The 23,216-nt window shown below is 37.3% G+C and overlaps 1 protein-coding gene across 12 annotated transcripts in view; it reads right to left on the bottom strand.

The window, feature by feature from the left end:
* The window catches only part of ATXN2 (ataxin 2), a 131,751-nt gene that overhangs the window by 26,884 nt on the left and 81,651 nt on the right, over positions 1-23,216 (bottom strand). For 10 of the 12 annotated variants that reach the window (XR_009497162.1, XR_009497161.1, XR_009497160.1 and 7 more), the window contains 6 exons: positions 22,745-22,852; positions 22,398-22,468; positions 16,842-17,143; positions 15,736-15,799; positions 14,959-15,111; positions 14,504-14,570 (listed from right to left, as the gene is read on the bottom strand). Coding sequence is in view for 7 of the 12 variants with exons in the window: in XM_059893692.1 (XP_059749675.1) it covers positions 14,504-14,570; positions 14,959-15,111; positions 15,736-15,799; positions 16,842-17,143; positions 22,398-22,468; positions 22,745-22,852 (765 nt within the window). In the remaining 5 variants the exon portion in view is untranslated. The remainder of the gene's footprint in view (positions 1-14,503; positions 14,571-14,958; positions 15,112-15,735; positions 15,800-16,841; positions 17,144-22,397; positions 22,469-22,744; positions 22,853-23,216) is intronic. The other 2 variants (XM_059893689.1, XM_059893694.1) reach the window with 1 other exon arrangement.

The raw sequence follows: 23,216 nt of genomic DNA on the forward strand, positions 1-23,216 counted from the left end.
GAATTACTGTTAAGTCTTTTTGGTGTGATAACGGTATTGTAATGTTTTATGTTTGTTTTTATAAGACCCCTTATTTTTAAGAATTTTAAAATAAAGTATTTACAAATAAAATGGTGTATCCGGGATATGCTTCAAAACAATCTGCCAGGAGAGAGGTCCTGTAGATGAAACAAAATTGGCCATGAGTTTCTTTCTTTTTTTTAAATAAATTTATTTATTTATTTTCTTTTTGGCTGCATTGGGTCTTCGTTGCTGCGTGCGGGCTTTCTCTGGTTGCAGCGAGGGGGGGCTACTCTTCGTTGCGGTGGGCAGGCTTCTCACTGTGGTGGCTTCTCTTGTTGCGGAGCACGGGCTCTAGGCTCAGGGGCTTCAGTAGTTGCAGCACACAGGCTCAGCAGCTGTGGCTCGTGGGCTCTAGAGCGCAGGCTCAGTAGTTGTGGCGCACAGGCTTAGTTGCTCCGCGGCATGTGGGATCTTCCCGGACCAGGGCTCGAACCCGTGTCCCCTGCATTGGCAGGCGGATTCTTAACCACTGCGCCACCAGGGAAGTCCTGGCCATGAGTTTCTAACTATTAAAGCTGACCGATGAGTACTTTTACACTACTGTACTAGTCTAACTGCTTATTTGTATATGTTTGAAATTTTCAGGAATAAAAGCATTCTTAAAAGCCAACTGATTTTTTTTTTAGTAGTCAACCTGAATATCAAGTTCATATGGAAAAATAAACAAGAAAGAAAAAAGTCAAGAAAACCTGAGGGGGGAAAAAATCAATGTTGTGAGTGGATGGATGGGAAGGTAGTCTTAACAGATAGATAGTTTAACAGAATGGAAGAGAAAATCCAGATATAGATTTAACTACACATGGACACTTAATATATGATGAAAATGGCATTTCATATCAGTCTGTTCTCTGATCATAATGGAATGAAAAATAAAAAACGGAAATACCCAAATATTTGGAAATTAATCACACACTACTACCACAACATAATAAAGGCCATATATGACAAACCCACAGCCAACATCGTTCTCAATGGTGAAAAACTGAAACCATTTCCAGTAAGATCAGGAACAAGACAAGGTTGCCACTGTTATTCAACATAGTTTTGGAAGTTTTAGCCACAGCAATCAGAGAAGAAAAAGAAATAAAAAGAATCCAAACCAGAAAAGGAGAAGTAAAACTGTCACTGTTTGCAGATGACATGATACTATACATAGAGAATCCTAAAGATGCTACCAGAAAACTACCAGAGCTAATCAATGAATCTGGTAAAGTAGCAGGATACAAAATTAATGCACAGAAATCTCTTGCATTCCTATACACCAATGACGAAAAATCTGAACGAGAAATTAAGGAAACAATTCCATTTAGCACTGCAACAAAAAGAATAAAATACCTAGGAATAAACATTCCTAAGGAGACAAAAGACCTGTACTCAGAAAACTATAAGACACTGATGAAAGAAATCAAAGATGACACAGACAGATGGAGAGATATACCATGTTCTTGGATTGGAAGAATCAGTATTGTGAAAATGACAATACTACCCAAAGCAATCTACAAATTCAATGCAATCCCTATCAAATTACCAGTGGCATTTTTTTTAGAACTAGAACAAAAAATCTTAAAATTTATATGGAGACACAAAAGATCCCAAATAGCCAAAGCAGTCTTGAGGGAAAAAAACGGAGCTGGTGGAATCAGACTCCCTGACTTCAGACTATACTACAAAGGTACAGTAATCAAGACAATATGGTACTGGCACAAAAACAGAAATATAGACCAATGGAACAGGATAGAAAGCCCAGAGATAAACCCATGCACATATGGTCACCTTATCTTTGATAAAGGAGGCAAGAATATACAATGGAGAAAAGACAGCCTCTTCAATAAGTGGTGCTGGGAAAACTGGACAGCTACATGTAAAAGAATGAAATTAGAACACTCCCTAACACCATACACAAAAATAACTCAAACTGGATTAAAGACCTAAATGTAAGGCCAGACACTATAAAACTCTTAGAGGAAAATATAGGCAGAACACTCTATGACATAAATCATAGCAAGATCCTTTTTGACCCACCTCCTCGAGAAATGGAAATAAAAACACAACAAAAAAAACCAAATGGGACATAATGAAACTTCAAAGCTTTTGCACAGCAAAGGAAACCATAAACAAGACGAAAAGACAACCCTCAGAATGGGAGAAAATATTTGCAAAAGAAGCAACTGACAAAGGATTAATCTCCAAAATATACAAACAGCTCATACAGCTCAATATCAAAAAGACAAACAACCCAATCCAAACATGGGCAGAAGACATTTCTCCAAAGAAGATACATAGATTTCCAACAAACATGTGAAAGGATGCTCAACATCACTAATCATTAGAGAAATGCAAATCAAAACTACTATGAGGTATCACCAGTCAGAATGGCCATCATCAAAAAATCTACAAACAATAAAAGCTGGAGAGGGTGTGGAGAAAAGGGAACCCTCTTGCACTGTTGATGGGAATGTAAATTGATACAGCCACTATGGAGAACAGTATGGAGGTTCCTTAAAAAACTAAAAATAGAACTACCATGTGACCCAGCAATCCCACTACTGGGCATATACCCTGAGAAAACCATAATTCAAAAAGAGTCATGTACCACAATGTTCACTGCAGCACTATTTACAATAGCCAGGACGTGGAAGCAACCTAAGTGTCCATCAACAGATGAATGGATAAAGATGTGGCACATATATACAATGTAATATTACTCAGCCATAAAAAGAAACGAAACTGAGTTATCTGTAGTGAGGTGGATGGACCTAGAGTCTGTCATACAGAGTGAAGTAAGTCAGAAAGAGAAAAACAAATACCATATGCTATCACATATATATGGAATCGAACAAAAAAAAAGGTTCTGATGAAACTAAGGGCAGGACAGTAATAAAGACACAAACGTAGAGAGTGGACTTAAGGACACGGGGAGGGGGAAGGGTAAGCTGGGATGAAGTGAGAGAGTGGCACTGACATATATACACTACCAAATGTAAAATAGATAGCTAGTGGAAAGCAGCCGCATAGCACAGGGAGATCAGCTCGGTGCTTTGTGACCACCTAGAAGGGTGGGATAGGGAGGGTGGGAGGGAGACGCAAGAGGGAGGGGATATGGTGATATATGTATACATATAGCTGATTCACTTTGTTATACAGCAGCAACTAACAGAACAATGTAAAGCAATTATACTCCAATAAAGATGTTAAAAAACAAAACAAAACAAAACACTATTAAATAACCCATTGGTCAAAGAAGAAATCATAAGACAGAGAATATTTTGAATGAAATATGAAAATAAAACACATCAAGTTTTAGCGATGTAGCTAAAGCAATGATTAGAAATGTATAGCTTTAAATGCTTCTATTCTAATAAAGAAAGTTTTAAAATCAATGATCTAAGCAACTGCCTTAAGAAACTAGAAAAGGAACAGAAAATTAAATCCAAAGAAAGGAAATGATAAAGAGAAAAATCAATGAAAGTATTGGGTTGGCCAAAAAGTTTCTTTGGTTTTGTTCTGTACAATGGCTCTAGTAGCACTTAGCTGCCTATAACTTCACTCGAAACAATTTTGTTAGATTGTATTGTAGCAGCTGTCACATCAGCATGCATTTTTAAAACAACTTATCAAAATTGGTGAATTTTTGTGTAGTCATTTTAATATTGAAGATGGAAGAAAAAAACAACATTTTCAGCATACTATGCTTTATTACTTCAAGAAAGGTAAAAACGCAACTGAAATGCAAAAAAAGATTTGTGTAGTGTACGGAGAAGGTGCTATGACTGATTGAACGTGTCAAAAGTGACTTGCGAAGTTTTGTGCTGGAGATTTCTTGCTGAATGATGCTCCACGGTCGGGTAGATCAGTTGAGGTTGATAGCGATCAAATCGAGACATTAATTGAGAACAATCAACATTCTACCATGTGGGAGATAGCCGATACACTCAAAATGTCCAAATCAAGTGATGAAAATCATTTGCACCAGCTTGGTTATGTGAATCGCTTTAATGCTTGGGTTTCATATAGGTTAGGCGAAAAAAACCTCCTTGACTGTATTTCCACATGCGATTCTCTACTTGAACGTAATGAAAACGTTCTGCTTTTAATACAAATTGTGATGGGCAATGAAAAGTAGATACTGTACAATAATGTGGAATGGAAGAGATCGTCGGGCAAACAAAATGAACCGCCACCAATTACACCAAAGGCCAGTCTTCATCCAAAGAAGGTGATGTTGTGTAAAGGGTGGGATTGGAAGGGAGTCCTCTATTATGAGCTCCTTCTGGAAAACTAAACGATTAATTCCAACAAGTACTACTCTCAATTAGACCAACTGAAAGCAGCACTCGACAAAAAGCGTCTGGAATTAGTCAACAGAAAAAGCGTAATCTTCCATCTGGATAACGCAAGACCACATGTTCCTTTGATGACCAGGCAAAAATTGTTTCAGCTTGGCTGGGAAGTTCTGATTTATCTGTTGTATTCATCAGACACTGCACCTTCGGACTTCCATTTATTTCGGTCTTTACAAAGTTCTCTTAATGGAAAAAAATTTCAATTCCCTCAAAGACTGTAAAAGGCACCTGGTACAGTTCTTTGCTCAAAAAGGTAAAAAGTTTTGGGAAGTTGGAATTATGAAGTTGCCTGAAAAATGGCAGAAGGCAGTGGAACAAAATGGTGAATATGTTGTTCAAATAAAGTTCTTGGTGAAAATGAAAAATGTGTCTTTTTTTAAAATAAATAAATTTATTTATTTTATTTTATTTATTTTTGGCTGTGTTGGGTCCTAGTTGCTGCGTGCTGGCTTTCTCTAGTTGCAGTGAGCGGGGGCTACTCTTTGTTGTGGTGCGTGGGCTTCTCATTGTGGTGGCTTCTCTTGTTGCGGAGCACGGGCTCTAGAGCGCAGGCTCAGTAGTTGTGGCGCATGGGCCTAGTTGCTCCACGGTATGTGGGATCTTCCTGGACCAGGGATCTAACCCCTGGTCCCCTGCACAGGCAGATTCTCAACCACTGGGCCACCAGGGAATTCCCTGTGTCTTATTTTTACTTAAAAACTGAAGGAACTTTTTTGGCCAAGCCAATAGAAGTTGGCCTTTGAAAAGGTCAATAAGTCTCTAACAAGACTGATCAATAAAAAAGGGGGAAAAGACATAAATTATCAATACCAGAAGTGAAAGACAGAGCATCACTACAGATCCTAAAGACATTAAAAAGATAAAGGAATATTATGAACAACTTTATGCCATTAAATCTGGTAAATTAGATGAGATGGCCAGCATTAACTTGGTATCAAGATCCTACAAAGACATTACAAAGCAAAGCAAACTACAGACCAACATCCACCATGAACACAGACAAAAACCTCTTTAATAAAATACTATCAAGTCATATCCAGGAAAACATATAAAGATAATACACCATGACTAAGTGTATAAATGGGGTGCCAGGAATGCAAAGCTGGTTCGATATTCAAAAATCAATCGGACTTCCCTGGTGGCACAGTGGTTAAGAATCCGCTGCCAATGCAGAGGACACGGGCTTGAGCCCTGGTCCGGGAAGATTCCACATGCTGTGGAGCAACTAAGCCCATGTGCCACAACTACTGAGCCTGCGCTCCAGAGCCTGCGAGCCACAACTACTGAGCCCACATGCCACAACTACTGAAGCCTGCGTGCCTAGAGACCATGCTCCGCAACATGAGAAGCCACCGCAACCAGAAGCTCATGCACCGCAATGAAGAGAAGCCCCCGCTCGCTGCAACTAGAGAAAGCCTACGCGCAGCAACGAAGACCCAATGCAGCCACAAATAAATAAATGTATTAAAAAAAAAAAAAGCCACTGAGGTGTTCAATTAAAAAAAACAATGTAATTCTTCAAAATAACACAGCAAATCAGAAAAACCATATGATCAGCATAAGAGATGCTGAAGTATTTGACACAATTCAATAACCATTCATCACTAAAAAACAAAACAAAACAAAAAACATCCTCAGCAAGTTATGAATTGAAACCACAACTAACACTATACCAAAGGGTGAAAGATACTGTTTCACCCCTAAGATCAGGGGCATGGTAAGGAATGCATCCCTTCTATTCAGTAAGTAATGTATTAGAAGACCCAGCCAGTGCAGTACGGTAAAAAAAAGACAGATATACTGACTGGATTATGATTGTGTACATAGAAAAGTCTAAGTAAGTCTAAAAAGAAGCTATTAGAAACAATAGATGGGTTTATTAGCAAAGTGGCAAGACACAAGGTTGATAGTAAAAAATCTAGTGTATCCCTATATACTAGGTAAACAAATGCTGAAAAATTTACAACGCCATAAAAAATATGAAATACTAAGTGATAAATTTAAGTAAACAAATGCAAAACTTATACAATGAAAACTACAAAATACTGGTGAAATTGAACACTTAAATAAATGGAGAAATACAACATGCTTGTGGATTGGAAAATTAAATATTGTTAAAGGGGGTCAAGTCCCCCACAAACTGATCTTCAGATACAGACACAGATAATTCCAAGCTGATTCTACAGTTTATTTGGAAATGTAAAGAACCTAGAATAGCTAAAACAATTTTAACAAAGACGACTAAAACTGGAGGACTTCCATGAACTGATTCTAAGATTTATTATAAAGTAACAATAATCAAAAAGCGAGTACTGGCATGAGGATACACAGATTAACACAACAAAATAGTTCAGGAATAGATCACACATATACAGACAACTGAATTCTATGAAGATGCCAAGATAATTTAACAGCAAAACAGAGGCTGGTGTTGGCAAAACTGGATATATATACATGGAAAAAAAAAAAACAAAACAACAAACTGCATGCCCTGCACAAAAACTAACTTCAGGTCGATCATACACCTAATTGTAAAAGCTAAAACTTGTATTAAACTTCTGGAAGAAACATAAAAATATTCACAACCTGGGGCAGGCAAAGGCTTCTTAGTTATAACAAAGCATGAATCATAAGAGAAAAACATGATAAATGGGACTTCATCAAAATAAACAACACAGGCTCTTTGAAAATATTCATAATACCTATACCTGATAAAGGATTTGTATCCAGAATATATAAATAACGGTTACAATTAATAGTAAGAAAACAAACCAAAAGTAAATAAAGGAAAAAGATTTGAACAGACACTTTGCAAAAGAAGACAGCCAATAAACACATGAAAAGATGTTCACAATCAGTAATCATTAAAGAAATGCATATTAAAACCACAGTGAGGGGCTTCCCCGGTGGCGCAGTGGTTGAGAATCTGCCTGCCAATGCAGGGGACACGGGTTCGAGCCCTGGTCTGGGAAGATCCCACATGCCGCGGAGCAACTGGGTCCGTGAGCCACAGTTACTGAGCCTGCGCGTCTGGAGCCTGTGCTCCGCAACAAGAGAGGCCACGATAATGAGAGGCCCGCGCACTGCAATGAAGAGTGGCCCCCGCTTGCCGCAGCTAGAGAAAGCCCTCGCACAGAAACGAAGACCCAACACAGCCATAAATTAAAAAAAAAAAAAAAAAAAAAAAAAAAAAGACTTAAAACCACAGTGAGGTAGCGTAACACACTCATCAGATGGGCTAAAATTAAAAAGACAGACAAGGGACTTCCCTGGTGGTGCAGTGGATAGGACTCCATGCTCCCAGTGCAGACGGCCTGGGTTTGATCCCTGGTCAGGGAACTAGATCCCACATGCATGCCCGACTAGGAGTTCACATGCCACAACTAAGGAGCCCGCATGCCGCAACTAAGGAACTGGTGAGCCACAACTAAGGAGCCCAGCCCACAAGCTGCAACTAAGGAGCCCACCTGCCACAACTAAGACCTGGTGCAACCAGATAAATAAATAAATAAATAAATAAATAAGCCAGAAAATTGTTGGCAAGGATGCAAAGCAATTGTAACTCTCATACATGGCTGATCAGTTGAAATGTAAAATGACACAATCACTTTGGAAAACAATTTACCAGTTTCTTATTAATTTAAAATTGCATTTACCATACAACTCAAAAATTCTAGTTCTAGATATTTAACCAAGAGAAATGAAAGCAAATGTTCACACAAACACCTGTACAAAAATGTTCTTAACAGTTTTATTCAGAACAGCCAGAAACAGAAAATAATCCAAATACCCATCAACTGGTAATGGGTAAACTGTAGTATAATCATAAAAATGGAATGCTCTTCAGCAATAAAAAGGAATAAATGGATACAGATGATAATATGAAATATTCTCAAATTATTATGTTGTTTAAGCCAGACGCAAAAAATACAATACACGATTCCATTTACTAAATAAAAAATATCTAGAAAAGTCAAATCTAATCTACAGTAAGAGAAAGTAGATCAGTAGTTGCCTGGAGTGGGTGGCACTGGAGTAGAGTTTTCATCAAAATATACACTTAAAAGAAAGACATTTTGTTGTATGTAAATTACAGAACAATAAAACTGGTTAAAAATTTTGGATAGCCATTTGGAACAAGATAAACTGGATTCATACCTTACACTGTGTATAAGGTAATTTCCAAATCAATCAGAAATTTAAATGTAAAAAAGAGGAAGTTATATTAAATTCTAGAAAGCATATGAATTCTTTTACTACACATGAGTGGGCAAAAATCTTAAAAACCATAAACCAAAAAATCAAAAGGTAAATCACAGCAGAAAATCATAACACTTCTAGGAAAAAAACCACCACAGGAGACAATCTTTGCAACCTTGGAGTATGCAAATATAGGAAACAAAAACACAACCATAGAAGAAAAATTTATCAAATGGACTCCAAAATGAATAAATAAGCCACAGACTACAAGAAAATGTTTGAAATACAGAAAAAGGAATTACATTAACCCATACTCCTACAACTCAGTAAGATAACTCAATTAAAAAAAGTATAAGGAAAATCTTGATACAGTGATATATAGTAACTTCTAGGAATATGATGTCTTCAAACAAAAAAACTCATGGGTGCAGAACAGTACATATAGTGTGCTTCGTTTTGTGTATGAGGGAAGAAAAATAAATGTCGACAAGGATGTCATGACAATTTAATGAGGAAAGAACAGTCTTTTCAACCAATGGTGCTGGGATAACTGGATATCCACATGCAAAAGAATGAATGTGGACCCCATCCTCATGCTATACACAAAAATTACCTCAGAATGTATCACAACCTAAATGTTAGAGCTGAACTATAAAACTCTTAGAAGAAATCACAGTATATCTTTGTGACCTTGAGTCAGGAAATGGCTTCTTAGTATGATACCAAAAGCAAAAGCAACAACAAAAATACAAATAAATCGAAGTTCCATCAAAATTTAAAAACTTCTGTGCTGCAAAGGACACCATCAAGCAAGTAAAAAAGACAACCCATAAAATGGAGCAAATACCTGTAAATCCTGTATCTGATAAAAGATTTGTATACAGACTATATAAAGAACTCTTACAACTCAGTGATTAAGAGACAAATTACTTAATTAAAAACTAGGTCAAATATGTGAATAAACATTTCTCCAGAGAAGATATGCAAATGGTCAATGAACACATGAAAAGATGTTCAACATCATCAGTCACTAGGGAAATACAAATCAAAACCATAATGAAATACTATTTTATAAGCACTAGGATTATAACAGACAACAAGTGCTGGTGAGGATGTGGAGAAATTGGGACCCTTGTACACTACTGGTAGGAATAAAAAATGGTGCAGCCACTCTGGAAAACAGTGTGGCAGTTTCAACACTAATTCCACTCCAAGAGAAATGAAAACATAAGTCCACACAAAAACTGTACACTAATGTTCAGCATTATTTCATCACAATAGTCAAAAGTGGGAACAACCCAAAGAAGCATCAACTGATGAATGGATAAATAAAATGTGGTATCTATACAATGGAATATTATTCATCCATAAAAAGGAATGAAGTACTGATATATGCTCCAACATGGATGAACTTTGAAAACATTATGCTAAGTGAAAGAACCCAGTCACAAAGACTGCATTCAATATGATTTCATTCATATGAAATATCCAGAATAGGCAAATCTACAGAGAAAAGAAGGTAGATTAGCATGTCTACGGTATGAGTGTATATGCACATGAGGTGGGAGGGGAACAATTACTAAAAGGTATGAGGTTTCTTTTTGGAGTGATGAAAATGTTTTAAAATTGACTGTGGTGATGATTGGGCAACTCCGAGAATATCTTAAAACCCACCGAACTGTATACTTCAAAGGGATGAATTTTATGGCATTCGAATTACAGTTGACCCTTGAACAATAGAAGTTTGAAATGTGTGGGTCACTTATACGCAGATTTTTTTCAACAGTAAGTACTACAGCACTAAACGATACACTGTTGGTTGATCTAGAACTGTGGACATGGAGGACTGACTATAAATTATATTCAGTTTTTGACTGCACAGAGGGTCAGTGTCCCTAACCCCCGGGTTGTTCAAAGGTCAACTATATATCTAAATAGAACCATTTAAAAAAAATAGAACATATTATTTGCAAAGAAACAAATGTATACTTGCAAAAATAGACACTGTAAGGATACATAGAAAGTAACTTTAAATGATCACCTGCTGGTGATGGAAGGGATGATCCACATCTGGGATGGAAGTGATGAGGAAAGGACAAATGAAGAGACTGGGATGAAAGCAAGACTTCTCTGAATAATCTTTTTATGTAATTTCCACTTTGAAAATATATATTTCACACACAAAAAATAAAATTAATAAAAAAAACTATCCTTACAAATGATAACGAACTCAATCAGGTTAACCTACCTATGTGTCAAACTGTGGACATAACTCAGTGACTATAGAAAACGGTATTTTGGAAGTAACAAGGGTAGCAACTCCTGACTCTGAAAATTGGCACTTAAAGAATTCTTAGTGAAATAGATACTAAAGAAACCTTAAATTTTATTCTGTAGTCCAGGAGTTAGACAACAAATAGTTTGGAAACATCTAATACACATTATAGGAAAATGTAAATAAGCCAGCCTCTAAGATGGCCCCCAATGACCCCACCTCCTGGTATTCACACCCTTATGCAGTCCCCTCCCACATGCACCAGATTTGCTCTGCTTGATCTATACAGCAAATGACAGAAGTTAAGATACGTCACTTCCAAGGTTAGATTGTTAAACAAACTGTAGCTTCCATTTAGGTCAGTTTCTCTCTGAATACTCACTGTGGGAGAAGCCAGCTGCCATGTTATGACCAGAACTATCCTGCCAACAGCTCTGAATCTGGAAGCAGATCCACCAGCCCCAGTTCAGATAACCACTTTTCTAGCCAACATCTTGTCTGCAACTTCTTAAGAGACTCTAAGGCAGAACCACCTAGCTAAGTAGCTCCTGGATTCCTGACCCTCAGAAACTAAGTGAAATAATATATGTTTGTTGTTTTATGCAGCTAAGCTTTGTGGTAATTTGTTCAAAGACAGATATTATTAACTCAATAGCAATGAATATATCCAATGACCAGAAAATGGTTTCTAAATACTATTTCCCAGCAAAGAGAATGAGGGTTGCTTGGAGGATTACTGATCCAGGTCTAGAGTTAGAAGATTAGCCTGAGACATCGTATTTGCAGCAGAAAGGAAGCTATCAGAGACAAATGAGTAGTACCCAAAGGCCACAGGAGCCAACTTGAAGGGATTACCATCAATCAAAGATGGGACAATGGGAGCAGCAAAAAAAAAAATAATTGACTGAAATACAATGAATATATAAAATTATATGAAAATCCATGTATTCATAACTTTCCTGTACAAACTATTTCAGGATACCCAAACAGCCCTCGTTAAAAAGAACAGTCCCTTACAGAATGATTCTAGCTAATAAACGGAGAAGAAATACTAGAAATTCAGAAATCGCTGTTTTCAAACTCCTAATTACAGTGATTTCCAAAGTATGGTCCTATACCAGCAGGATCACTAGGGAATTGGTTTTTTTATAAATTGCACTAGAAAAGTAAATTCTCAGGCTGTGCCCCAAACCTACTGAATTAGAAATTCTGGGGATGGGGCCAAGCAATTGGTGTTTTTAACAAACTCTCTAAGTGATTCTAATGTACACTAAACTTTGAGAACCACAGCCCAATGAAAAGATGATGCTAAGTATCAATCATTAATGAATTAGATGAAAGACTAATAGAAAACTTTATGATTGGGGAGGGGAGGATCAGGCTATCACCATCTGAGAAAGATGGGGGGAATCAGTCCTCAAACTGCAGTAATGGTTAGCTTTTCACCTTAAGGTAGTTGATTTTTGTTTTTGTAGCCAAAGCCTTCTACCACCCCAACTTCGCCTCGAAGTAGGACCAGATATTGTACAGCTCTCGAATGATCCAATATAGAGTACTCACAAATATCTATCAAGTATTCTTATCTCTTCCCGTAAAAAAGTTAAACCTGAATGTAAACAATGACATCACAAGAGGTAAAGAGACAAATCTAGAATACAGGACATGCTACATAATATTTGGTTTCTGCCACAAAGCAACAGCAGGGGTAAAAACAGCAGGGGAACTACAAAGACATGTAACAAATATAATAATGTGAAGATCTTGGGCTTCCCTGGTGGCGCAGTGGTTGAGAGTCTGCCTGCCAGTGCAGGGGACGCGGGTTCGAGCCCTGGTGTGGGAGCATCCCACATGCCACGGAGCAGCTCGGCCCGTGAGCCATAATTGCTGAGCCTGCGCGTCTGGAGCTTGTGCTCTTCAACGAGAGGCCACGGTAGTGAGAGGCCCGCGCACCTCGATGAAGAGTGGCCCTCGCTTGCCACAGCTAGAGAAAGCCCTCGCACAGAAACGAAGACCCAACACAGCCATACATACATACATACATAAATTAAAAAAAAAAAGAATGTAAGCAGACAAGAATCTCATTAAAAAAAAATAATAATAATAATGTGAAGATCTTATTTTGATCCATATTCAAAACAAACGGACTGTAAAAATATATTCTTGGCTCAGTCAGGGTAATCTGATTATGATGGTTATTAGATGATAAAAAGGAATTACTGTTTATTTTTATAAAGTGTGATAACAGACTCGACTCTGGCTATCTAACAAAAATATCCATACTTTTATATATGATACACACGAAGTATGTAGAAATGAAATGGCAGGTCCTCAGAATAAGATTAACCCTATAACTAGATAACTTTAAATGATCTAAGGTAGAGTTCTTCCAATAGGTTCCAGTGTTCTAAGGAAAGATAAAGGATATACTTTTTTTTTTTTTTTTGGCTGTGCCACACAGCTTGTGGGATCTTAGTTCCCTGACCAGGGACTGAACCTGCGCCCCCTGCATTGGAAGTGCAGAGTCTTAACCACTGGACTGCGAGGGAAGTCCCAGAAGCAACTTAAATTTAAATGTCCATCAACAGATGAATGGATAAAGAAGATGTGGTATATACGCAATGGAATATTACTCAGCCATAAAAAAGAATGAAATAATGCCATTTGCAGCAACATGGATGAACCCAGAGATTATCATACCAATAGTGAAGGAAGTCAGGCAGAGAAAGACAAATATCATACGATATCACGTATATGAGTCTAAAATATGATATAAACGAACTTATTTACAAAACAAACAGACTCACAGACACAGAAAACAAACTATGGTCACCAAAGGGGAATGCGGTGGGGACACATGAGGCACCTGGGACTAGCCGATACAAACTATCATATATGAAAGAGACAGACAACACAGGGAACTACAGTCAATACCTTGCAATAAACTATAATGGAAAAGAAAAAAAGTGCAATTTGCGTGATGGGGGTAATTATTGGGCACTGAGAAATGACTTTACTATATAAACGATTCAACTTTCTAGTCTCAATAAAATTATAGCAAATAATTGCTCTCAATTACCTAAATGGCAAAAGAGGGGAACCCTTTAGCATTTTTCAATGTTAAGAAATTTCCTTTTAAGATAAATATGTGTTTTTTTCCTATGAAGGCTCTTCTACACAGAGAATACTCGATTATACAACACTCTCATTTTAAAGATGAGGAAACATTCCTCTAATAGCATTTTGATGGTTTCTAAAGTGAGCCATCTCTGCTCAAAAAGAAATTCTAAATTTTGGGGAAAAAAATCATATACAAAACAAGAACGTCAGCAACTAGTTAATTAATGTAGCGAACCCTCTTTCCAAATTTAACATTGAAAACTTCAAAATTAAATTATTTTTTGCGAAGAGGATCCTGAAATTCACAACTGATGGGTATTTTCTCCTCCTGTTTTTGTTCATAAAAATGCATCTAAACACCTGATGTAACATTGAGCACCAGAAGTCAATGAATAGCTTCACTGAAAGTCAAAACTGAACCACAAATATTTATTCGTTATAAATTGAGTTATTTAATTCATGCAGCATGCAGACTACAAGCAAATACAGGCAGGATTATTCTCACCTTTACCTGCTCTATATGTCTTGGCTTGATTGACAGGCATGGGCGTCATAGGTATAGGATATAAAGGCTTAAGGGAATAAAAAAAACAAAAACAAAAACTGAAGATTAGGCTCTCAAGATATTAAGAATGTATTTTACCACTCTCTCTTAGTTGCATATTGCTAGAGAGCTAGCTCTGAGGTTTCCTGATTCTTTATGAGTCATTAAAAAATAAAATCACACCCACAGCTAAAAGGACAAACCCCAAACTGCAGTAAATCTAAATCATCTTTCTTACCAGAAACATTCTCAGATTTAGGTCCTTATACTAACAACACACCACACTGCAAGCTTCCACTTTTTAAATACCTCTGTTATACCATCACTGCCTCAAATCACTGCATACCTACAGAGTGCTTGGTGTCAAATACAAATAACTTAGAGAGGGTAAATGAACACCAAATTCTATGACTTACTTGCACTCCTGGGCTCACTGGGACTGGATACATCATATTTGGTGCAAAACAAACAGGTTGAGTATAAACTGGAGTTGGCTGCTGATGACCCACCATAGATGGGCTAGGTTGTGCTTGAGGACGAGGCGAAGTTGGGGTGGTAGAAGGCTTTGGCTACAAAAACAAAAATCAACTACCTTAAGGTGAAAAGCTAACCATTACTGCAATTTGAGGACTGATTCCCCCCATCTTTCTCAGTTTTACTCACTGTTGATTAGTAGTACCTCTTAATGAAAATATCTCACAGAAAATAAACTTCCACATGTTTCAAATAAAAGAAAAAAAATACTTGGTTATGTTACCAATTACCAAGTATTATTGGTTGATTACTGTTACCAATTAATCAACAATGCTATTAAAAATAGCAGTGGTGATTTTTAAGGAACTGGAGACTTTTTAAAAATTAAAAAATAAACACATCATCTTACAAAGTCAGTAGAATAATAACTGTACATCTGTGAACCTGAGAGCCTCGCTGGCCAACCATCTTCAAATTCTGAGTCAGAAAGATTAAAAACTTTGCCCCAGACCACATCTAATTGATGACAAAACTAGCATTTTTTCCTATGGCTCAAAAATATTCATTAATGACTACAGAAGAAAAAAGAACTTAAACTAAAAGTTGTTTTAGAATACTATAACTGAATTTAGACAGCAGGTATGGGAAAGGGAATATTACTACTAATAATTTTTTTTTTAAGAGGCTGGATTATTCCAAAGAGAGAGAGAAAAACGTACCTGAGAAAAGGAACGCGGGTTGAACTCCTTCGCATTGGGATTCAACGTTGATTTCCTCACTTGCCTAAACCGGAAAAAAAATAAAGCCCAGTGAAATCTGCATGGAACTTATGCTACTGTAAAGTCTTTTATACCTGACAGTTTTTTTTAAATTGCTAAACATTTAAACAATTCTCACTAGAAGATCACTAATTCTCTTCATTAAAACACACATATACATAATCCCCACCCCTTATTTTGATAATTACTAGCCAAAAAAGGACAAATTTTTTAAAAAGTGTAATACGAATGCTTTTCTCAAGAGCAATCAACAAAACTTGAACTGAAAAGACAGTAGCCCCTTATAAAATATCCGTAAAAGCAATCCTTAATATACCAATTCTCTAGCATGCAGTATTTTTTATGTGATAAATTGTTTCCTATGTGAAATATCTTGGGAAAAATCTTGATTCTAATAAAAAATTTTTGCCTCAAATTAAGAATAAGTGCTCCTTGACTTATCAACATTTGCATTCCAATAGTTCATCTGTAACTGGGTTGTACGGAACCCAGAACAAATAAATCAATGGTGGTGTGGTTAAGTTCCAAGACTAGCCCACAAAAGCCCATTTAACTGATAATATATTGGATGTGCAGAATTAATTCTATCTTAACAAATCTAACTATTAACTAAAACTTTTTTTTTTTGAGGGAAAACACGTTGAATTCCAAGTAGGGGCACCAGAGACTTCTCTCTCTTCTTGGCAGTGGAAGTTCTTAGTCAAGTAGCACAGTCAGGAGGTGGGTACTGACTAGCATACAGGGGATATCAGTCCCAAAGCCAGAGATTTTTCAACTCCCTGTACATTTATAAATAAGCCATTCTTAATTTATGCATAGGGTTTTTTTGCCACAGGGTGGAAAAACGGTGGAGGAGGGAAGAAGAGTATAGGGTGCAATGACCTAACTGACTTAAGATGTCATTTGTTTAGACCAATTTTTTCTAAGTTGAGAGCTACTCATAAAGCAGTCTAAAACTCTAGATAGATTCTTGAGTTGGAAGGCTCTGGACACCTTAAGGAAAAGTTAAGTAAATAACAGTCGTGCTAAATTCCAGGTTTACTCACTCAGCTGCATCTTTCTTCTCCTCTTTATCATCTTTCTCTTGTTTACATCCTGGACTGGAAGTCTGAACCCCTTGGGATGTGACCTCAGGTCCCCTCTTGTGCTCTGTGTTACTGAGGATTGAAGGGGAAATGCTGGGACTGCTCGGCTTGCTGCTGCCACTGGTGCAGTTGCTGCTACTTTCAATGAAAGAATCCTTAGCATTTGGTTCAATTTTGTCTTTGATCAAATCTCTTGATTTTTCTCCCTCTCTATTTTTGTTTAGCAGCTGATCCATAGATTCAGAAGTAGAACTTGGCTGTAACTAAATAAAGGAAATAATTATACTTAAATATTTTAAATAACTCTAGTAATCAATGTTTTTCCACGAGCACAAACTGAATAAGGCTTTTTTTGTACTTTACGAGTAATGTTTTCATTATAAGGCAACAATAACAAAATGTCTATACAACACAACTACAGTCATCTAAGCACTCAAATGTCCTAGCCTGAAAAGTTAAATATTTACTGAGTACATACCATGTGTCAGAAATTGTGTGTGCTAGGAATGGAAATATGAAATAGTTCCTATCCTCCCAAAGCTTTCCATCTGGATGAGATTAGACACTTGACAAACTGGGGTAAATGCTATAGGATCTCACGGGGAAAAGCAACTCACGGAAAGAGAAGGCTTCTCAATGGAAATGTCATCTAGTCTAAAGTGTGAAAGATATTGGGGGTTTGCGGGGGAGTTTGGAAAAGGGACTAACAGTCTAAGTACAAGAAACAGCATGTTTAAAGACCCATAGGAAAGGGAGAAGATGGCCCCGCTGTGGAACAGAAAAGTACTTACTGGTGGGCACAAGATGAGTCAAGAAATGACAAATTCACCCAGGAGGAATGAGATGATAAAGGAACTTGAAAGCTATGTTAAGAACTCTAACTTTTAGTTCTCAGCATAATAAGAAGTCACTGAAGAATTTTAAGCAGGTACAGACTGAGAAGATTAATAGTTCACAAAGATGGGCACAGCAGCTTTGTGGAAAATGAACTGCAGGAAGCCAAGTAAGAGTGTAGAGAGACCATTATGGCGGCTGGACTAAGACCTGGGCTTGACCTTGAGAAGTGGTGAGTTGGAGTCTGAAGTAGGTGCATTCAGAGGGAGACCTGGATAGACATGTACGTCAGTTAGACCTTGTAACCCATAAAGGAAACCACAAAACAGAAGCACCAACAAGAAGAGCAGAAGACAAAAACGTTAGTAAAATAAGTGATGGGGTTTTTAAGTTTGCAGAACAGAAGCAGTCAATGCTACTACTGTCTGATGATGATTTAAGATGCCCTACTCCACAGAAGAAAGAAAACAGGAATAGCTGAAGGAAATGACAAGAAAAAGAGAAGAAAAGGGCAGCAAGTAGAAGGAGCCATGGTGGAAATGAGAATAAATCCAAGCAGCAGCCCTAGGCAGTGAGAATAAGCTGAAGAGCAATTGTACAGCAGAAGGGGCTGCAAGACTAGAGAGACAGACTACTTCTTCAGCCTCAGGAAAGGCAGACCACTGTCAAAGTCTCACTACTGGAGCCCTTGGTATCCTGGCAAGCAGCACCACACATCTCAGGGGCTTCTCAAGCTTCACTGCATCACCAATATAAAGTCTCCAAGTAGTTGACGGCAGAAGGTGAAAGCAACATTTGGACACAGTGGGAGTTTAAGTCACAATATAGGTACTTAATGTTTAGTAGAGGCTATATGCGTAACGGACCAACTGTGTACTGCGTAAAACTTTAAATATTTGTCACAAGGGTCCTTGAGCGAGGCAAAAATAAGGCTTTTGATGTTGTTATTCATATAATGGCAAACATACCTATAGTACTCACTATGCGTTGGACACTGTTCTATTTACAAACTCATCATTCAGTTATTATAACAGCCCTATTTGATGTACATACTATTAGCGCAATCTTATAAATGACGAAAATAAGGCACAATTCATGCTTTTGAACATTCTTCTGTATTTCCTATCTGCAATATACTAAACATAAAAGAAAACTGAGATTATTCTTCTTTTTATTTTTTCAAAATTGAACCACTGTTCCCTTTTATTGAGAAATAATTCACATATAACATCGTATTAGTTGCAGGTGTACAACATTGTGATTCAATATACGTATGTATTGCAAAATGATCACAATGTCTAGTTAACAGCCATTACCACACAGTTAAAAATTTTTTTCTTATGGTGGGAACTATGTAGACCTACTCTCTTAGCAACTTTCAAATATACCATACAGTATTATTGACTACAGTCACCATGCAGTACGTTACTTCCCCATGACTTATTTATAACTGGAAGTTTGTGCCTTTTGACCACCTTCACTCATTTTGCTGCCCCCACTGCCTCTGCCAACCACCAATCAGTACTGATGAGTTTGGGTTTTGTTTTCTTTTCTTTTTTTTAAGATTCCACAAATAAGTGAGATCATACAATATTTGAACTTCTCTGACTTATTTCACTTAGCATAATGCCCTCAAGGGCCACCCATGTTGTCAAAAATGGCAATTACTCTTCTTTTTTATGGCTGAAGAGTAATTCCATTGTGTGTGCGCATATACATGCAGATATCTTGCGAGTTAGTGTTTTCGTTTCCTTTGGATAAATACCCAGAAGTGGAACTGCTGGATCATATGATAGTTCTATTTTTAATTTTTTGAGGAACCTTCATACTGTTTTCCATAGTGGCTGCACCAATTTATCCACCAATAGTGCACAGAGGTTCCCTTTTCTCCACATCCTGGCCAGGACTTGTTATTTCTTGTTTTGTATTTTTGAGAATAGCCATTCTAACAGGTGTGAGATCCCTCACTGTGGTTTTGTTTTGTTAAAATATTTGTTTATTTATTTATTTATTTGGCTGCATTGGGTCTTTGTTGTGACACGTGGGCTCTTTGTTATAGCGGGCAGGCTTCTCTCTATTTGTGGTGCACAGGCTTCGTTGCCCCGCAACATATGGGATCTCAGTTCCCTGACCAGGGATTAAACCGACATCCCCTGCATTGGAAGGCAGACTCTTAACCACTGGACCACCAGCGAAGTCCCCTCATTGTGGTTTTGATTTACGTTTCCTTAATAACTTCCTTAATAATTACATCTCCTTAATAATTTCCTTAATAATTAGTGAGGACCTTTTCATGGACCCGTTGGCCATCTTTACATCTTCTTTGGAAAAAATGTCTATTTAGATCCTGTGCTCATTTTAAAATCAGATTGTATTTTTGCTATTTAAGTCGTATGAGTTCTTTATACATTTTGGATATTAACTCGTAAGATATATGACTTACAAATACTTTCCCCATTTGGTAGTTCCCTTTAACTTTGTTGATGGCTTCCTTTGCTGTGCAGAAGACTTTTAATCTGACGTAGTCCCAGCTGTTTATTTTTGCTTTTGTTGCCTTTGTTTCTATTGTCAAATAAGAAAATCACTGCCAAGGCCAACGTCAAGGGGCTCGCTGCCTATGTTTTCTTCTAGGAATTTTATGGTTTCAGATCCTACTGTCACATCTTTAATCCATTTTGAGTTGATTTTTGTGTATGGTATAAGGCAGTGGTGCAGGACTTCCCTGGTGGCACAGTGGTTAAAAATCTGTCTGTCAGTGCAGGGGACATGGGTTCAAGCCCTGGCCCAGGAAGATCCCACATGCCACGGAGCAACTAAACCCACGCACCACAACTACTGAGTCTGTGCTCTAGAGCCCGTGAGCCACAACTATTGAAGCCCGCATGCCTAGAGCCCATGCTCCGCAACAAGAGAAGCCACCGCGATAAGAAGCCCACGCACCACAACAAGAGTAGCCCCCGCTCACCGCAACTAGAAAAAGGCTGCTCGCAGCAACGAAGATCAAACGCAGCCAAAAAATAAATAATTAAAAAAAAAAAAAAAGACAGTGGTGCAGTTTCATTCTTTTGAATGTGGCTGTTCAGTATTCCCAACACCACTTATTAAAGAGACTGTCCTTTCCCCATAGTATATTCTTGGCTCTTCTGTCATAAATTAATTGACTGTATATGCATGAGTTTATTTCTGGGCTCTCTGTTGTTTCATTGATCTGTTTCTGTTTTTATGCCAATACCATACTGTTTAGATTACCGTATCTTTGAAATACAGTTTGAAATCAGACAGCATGATACCTCCAGCTTTGTTCTTTCTCAAGACTGCTTTGGCTATTCAGACCTTTTGTGGTTCCATACAAATTTTAGGATTGTTTGCGTTATTTCTGTGAAAAAAGCCATTGGAATTTTGATAGGATTGCACTGAATCCATAGATTGCTTTGGGTAGAATGGACATTTTTATGGGAAAACTAAAATTCTTATGTGACTCAGAGAAAAAGAAATCTGTGATTGCCGGTACAACTTTGGTTCATCTATATTTTGGTAATAAAAATTAATATTTATTGAGTATATACTATGTGTCAAGAACTATATTAAACACTTTACAGGCAGTATCTCATTAATTTTCACAAGAACACGATGAAGTAGGTTCTACAATTATCCCATTTTGGCTTGGGAGATGCAGACAACATGCCTCAATGTTGTACAGAGGGCAAGATTTAAACCTAGATCATTGGGACTTCCCTGGTGGCACAGTGGTTAAGAATCCGCCTGCCAATACAGGGGACACGGGTTCAAGCCCAGGTCTGGGAAGATCCCACATGCCGCGGAGCAACTATGCCCGTGCACGACAACTACTGAAGCCCGTGTGCCTAGAGCCTGTGCTCCGCATCAAGAGAAGCCACCACAATGAGAAGCCCGCGCACCGTAATGAAGGGTAGCCCCCGCTCACCGCAACTAGAGAAACCCTGCACGCAGCAACGAAGATCCAATGCAGCCAAAAAAATATATAAATAAATAAATTTATTAAAAAAAATAATAATAAAATTACTCAAAATATAAATTGGCGCAGCCACTAAGAACAACAGTATGGAGGTTCCTTAAAAAACTAAAACTAGAGCTACCACATGATCCAGCAATCCCACTCCTGGGCATATATCTGGAAAAGACAAAAACTCTAATTTGAAAAGATACGTGCATCCCGACGTTCACAGCGGCACTATTTACAATAGCCACAACATGGAAGCAATCTATCTAAGTGTCCATCGACAGACGAATGGATAAAGAACACTGAGCTTCCGCTATAGAGACCGTGAGCCACAATGACTGAGCCCACGTGCCACAACTACTGAAGACCACGCACCTAGAGCCTGTGCTCTGCAACAAGAGAAGCCACTGCAATGAGAGAAGCCCGCACACCTCAACGAAGAGGAGTCCCTGCTCCCAGCAATTAGAGAAAGCCCGCCTGCAGCAACGAAGACCCAACGCAGCCAAAAAATAAATAAATTAAAAAGGAAAAAAAAAAGAAAAAGATGTTTAGCTTTCTACACACATGGTTTTATTTTTCTGGGTGTATATATAATGCATTTTTTTTTTATAATGCATTTTTGTAAATGGATGATATAAGAATTTTTAGTAATGCTTAAAAAAAATTTTTTTAAATTCTAATTCATTAGTCAATACGATACTTACCCTAAAGTCATTCTTAAATTTCTTTAAATCATCAATCTGTTTTCTATGTTCAGAAACAATTGGTGATATACCTGTAAAATTAAGAAGTGTTAGATCCAGATTTATTTCTAATCTTTAATTTAAAATTCTTTTAGGATGGGATGTTAGAAATGAAAATAAACTCTATTATCAAAATAATAAAAATTTCAATATGTTAATTATAGATTTTGACATGTTAAATTATGCATTTAAATATGCACAATCCTAAGAAAAAGTACTGACCAAAAATACTCTGTATTGGGCATGAAAGTAAGACATATTCCTTCTTATCTCTATAGTTATACCCAAAGACTTTTTAAAGCTCTAACCTTTACTTTCAGCTTTTGAGAAGCTAGGTGATGTCTCATTGGGCTTCATATTTTCTTTATTCCCTGCAGAAGAGTTCTGCCTCTGATCTTGAAGCCTGGAATCTTTAGCTAGAAAATAATATTTTACAAAAACTCAAAGTTAGATAGGAGCTATAGAAGTAAAAGGGGAAAATATTCAACAAATTTGATCCTATGTTTTTGGAAAAGAACATTTAAACAGAGGCTTTCCAATTTTGCAGACATATGAAACACTAATAATTTTATTTATATTGACATTTACTACCCAGGAATGTAAACTACCTTAACAACACACATTCAAGATAACATATGAAATTAGTAGCATTACTTAAACAACTAACTTCATTTACATAAAATTTTAAATGTACCCTCAAATATTGATACATACCTATGAATAAAACAACATAGCCAGTTTTCATAAACTTTTAAACCTCTAACACTCAACTTCACAAAT

Source organism: Balaenoptera ricei, chromosome 14, assembly GCF_028023285.1.
Source record: "Balaenoptera ricei isolate mBalRic1 chromosome 14, mBalRic1.hap2, whole genome shotgun sequence".
Lineage (NCBI taxonomy): Eukaryota > Metazoa > Chordata > Mammalia > Artiodactyla > Balaenopteridae > Balaenoptera > Balaenoptera ricei.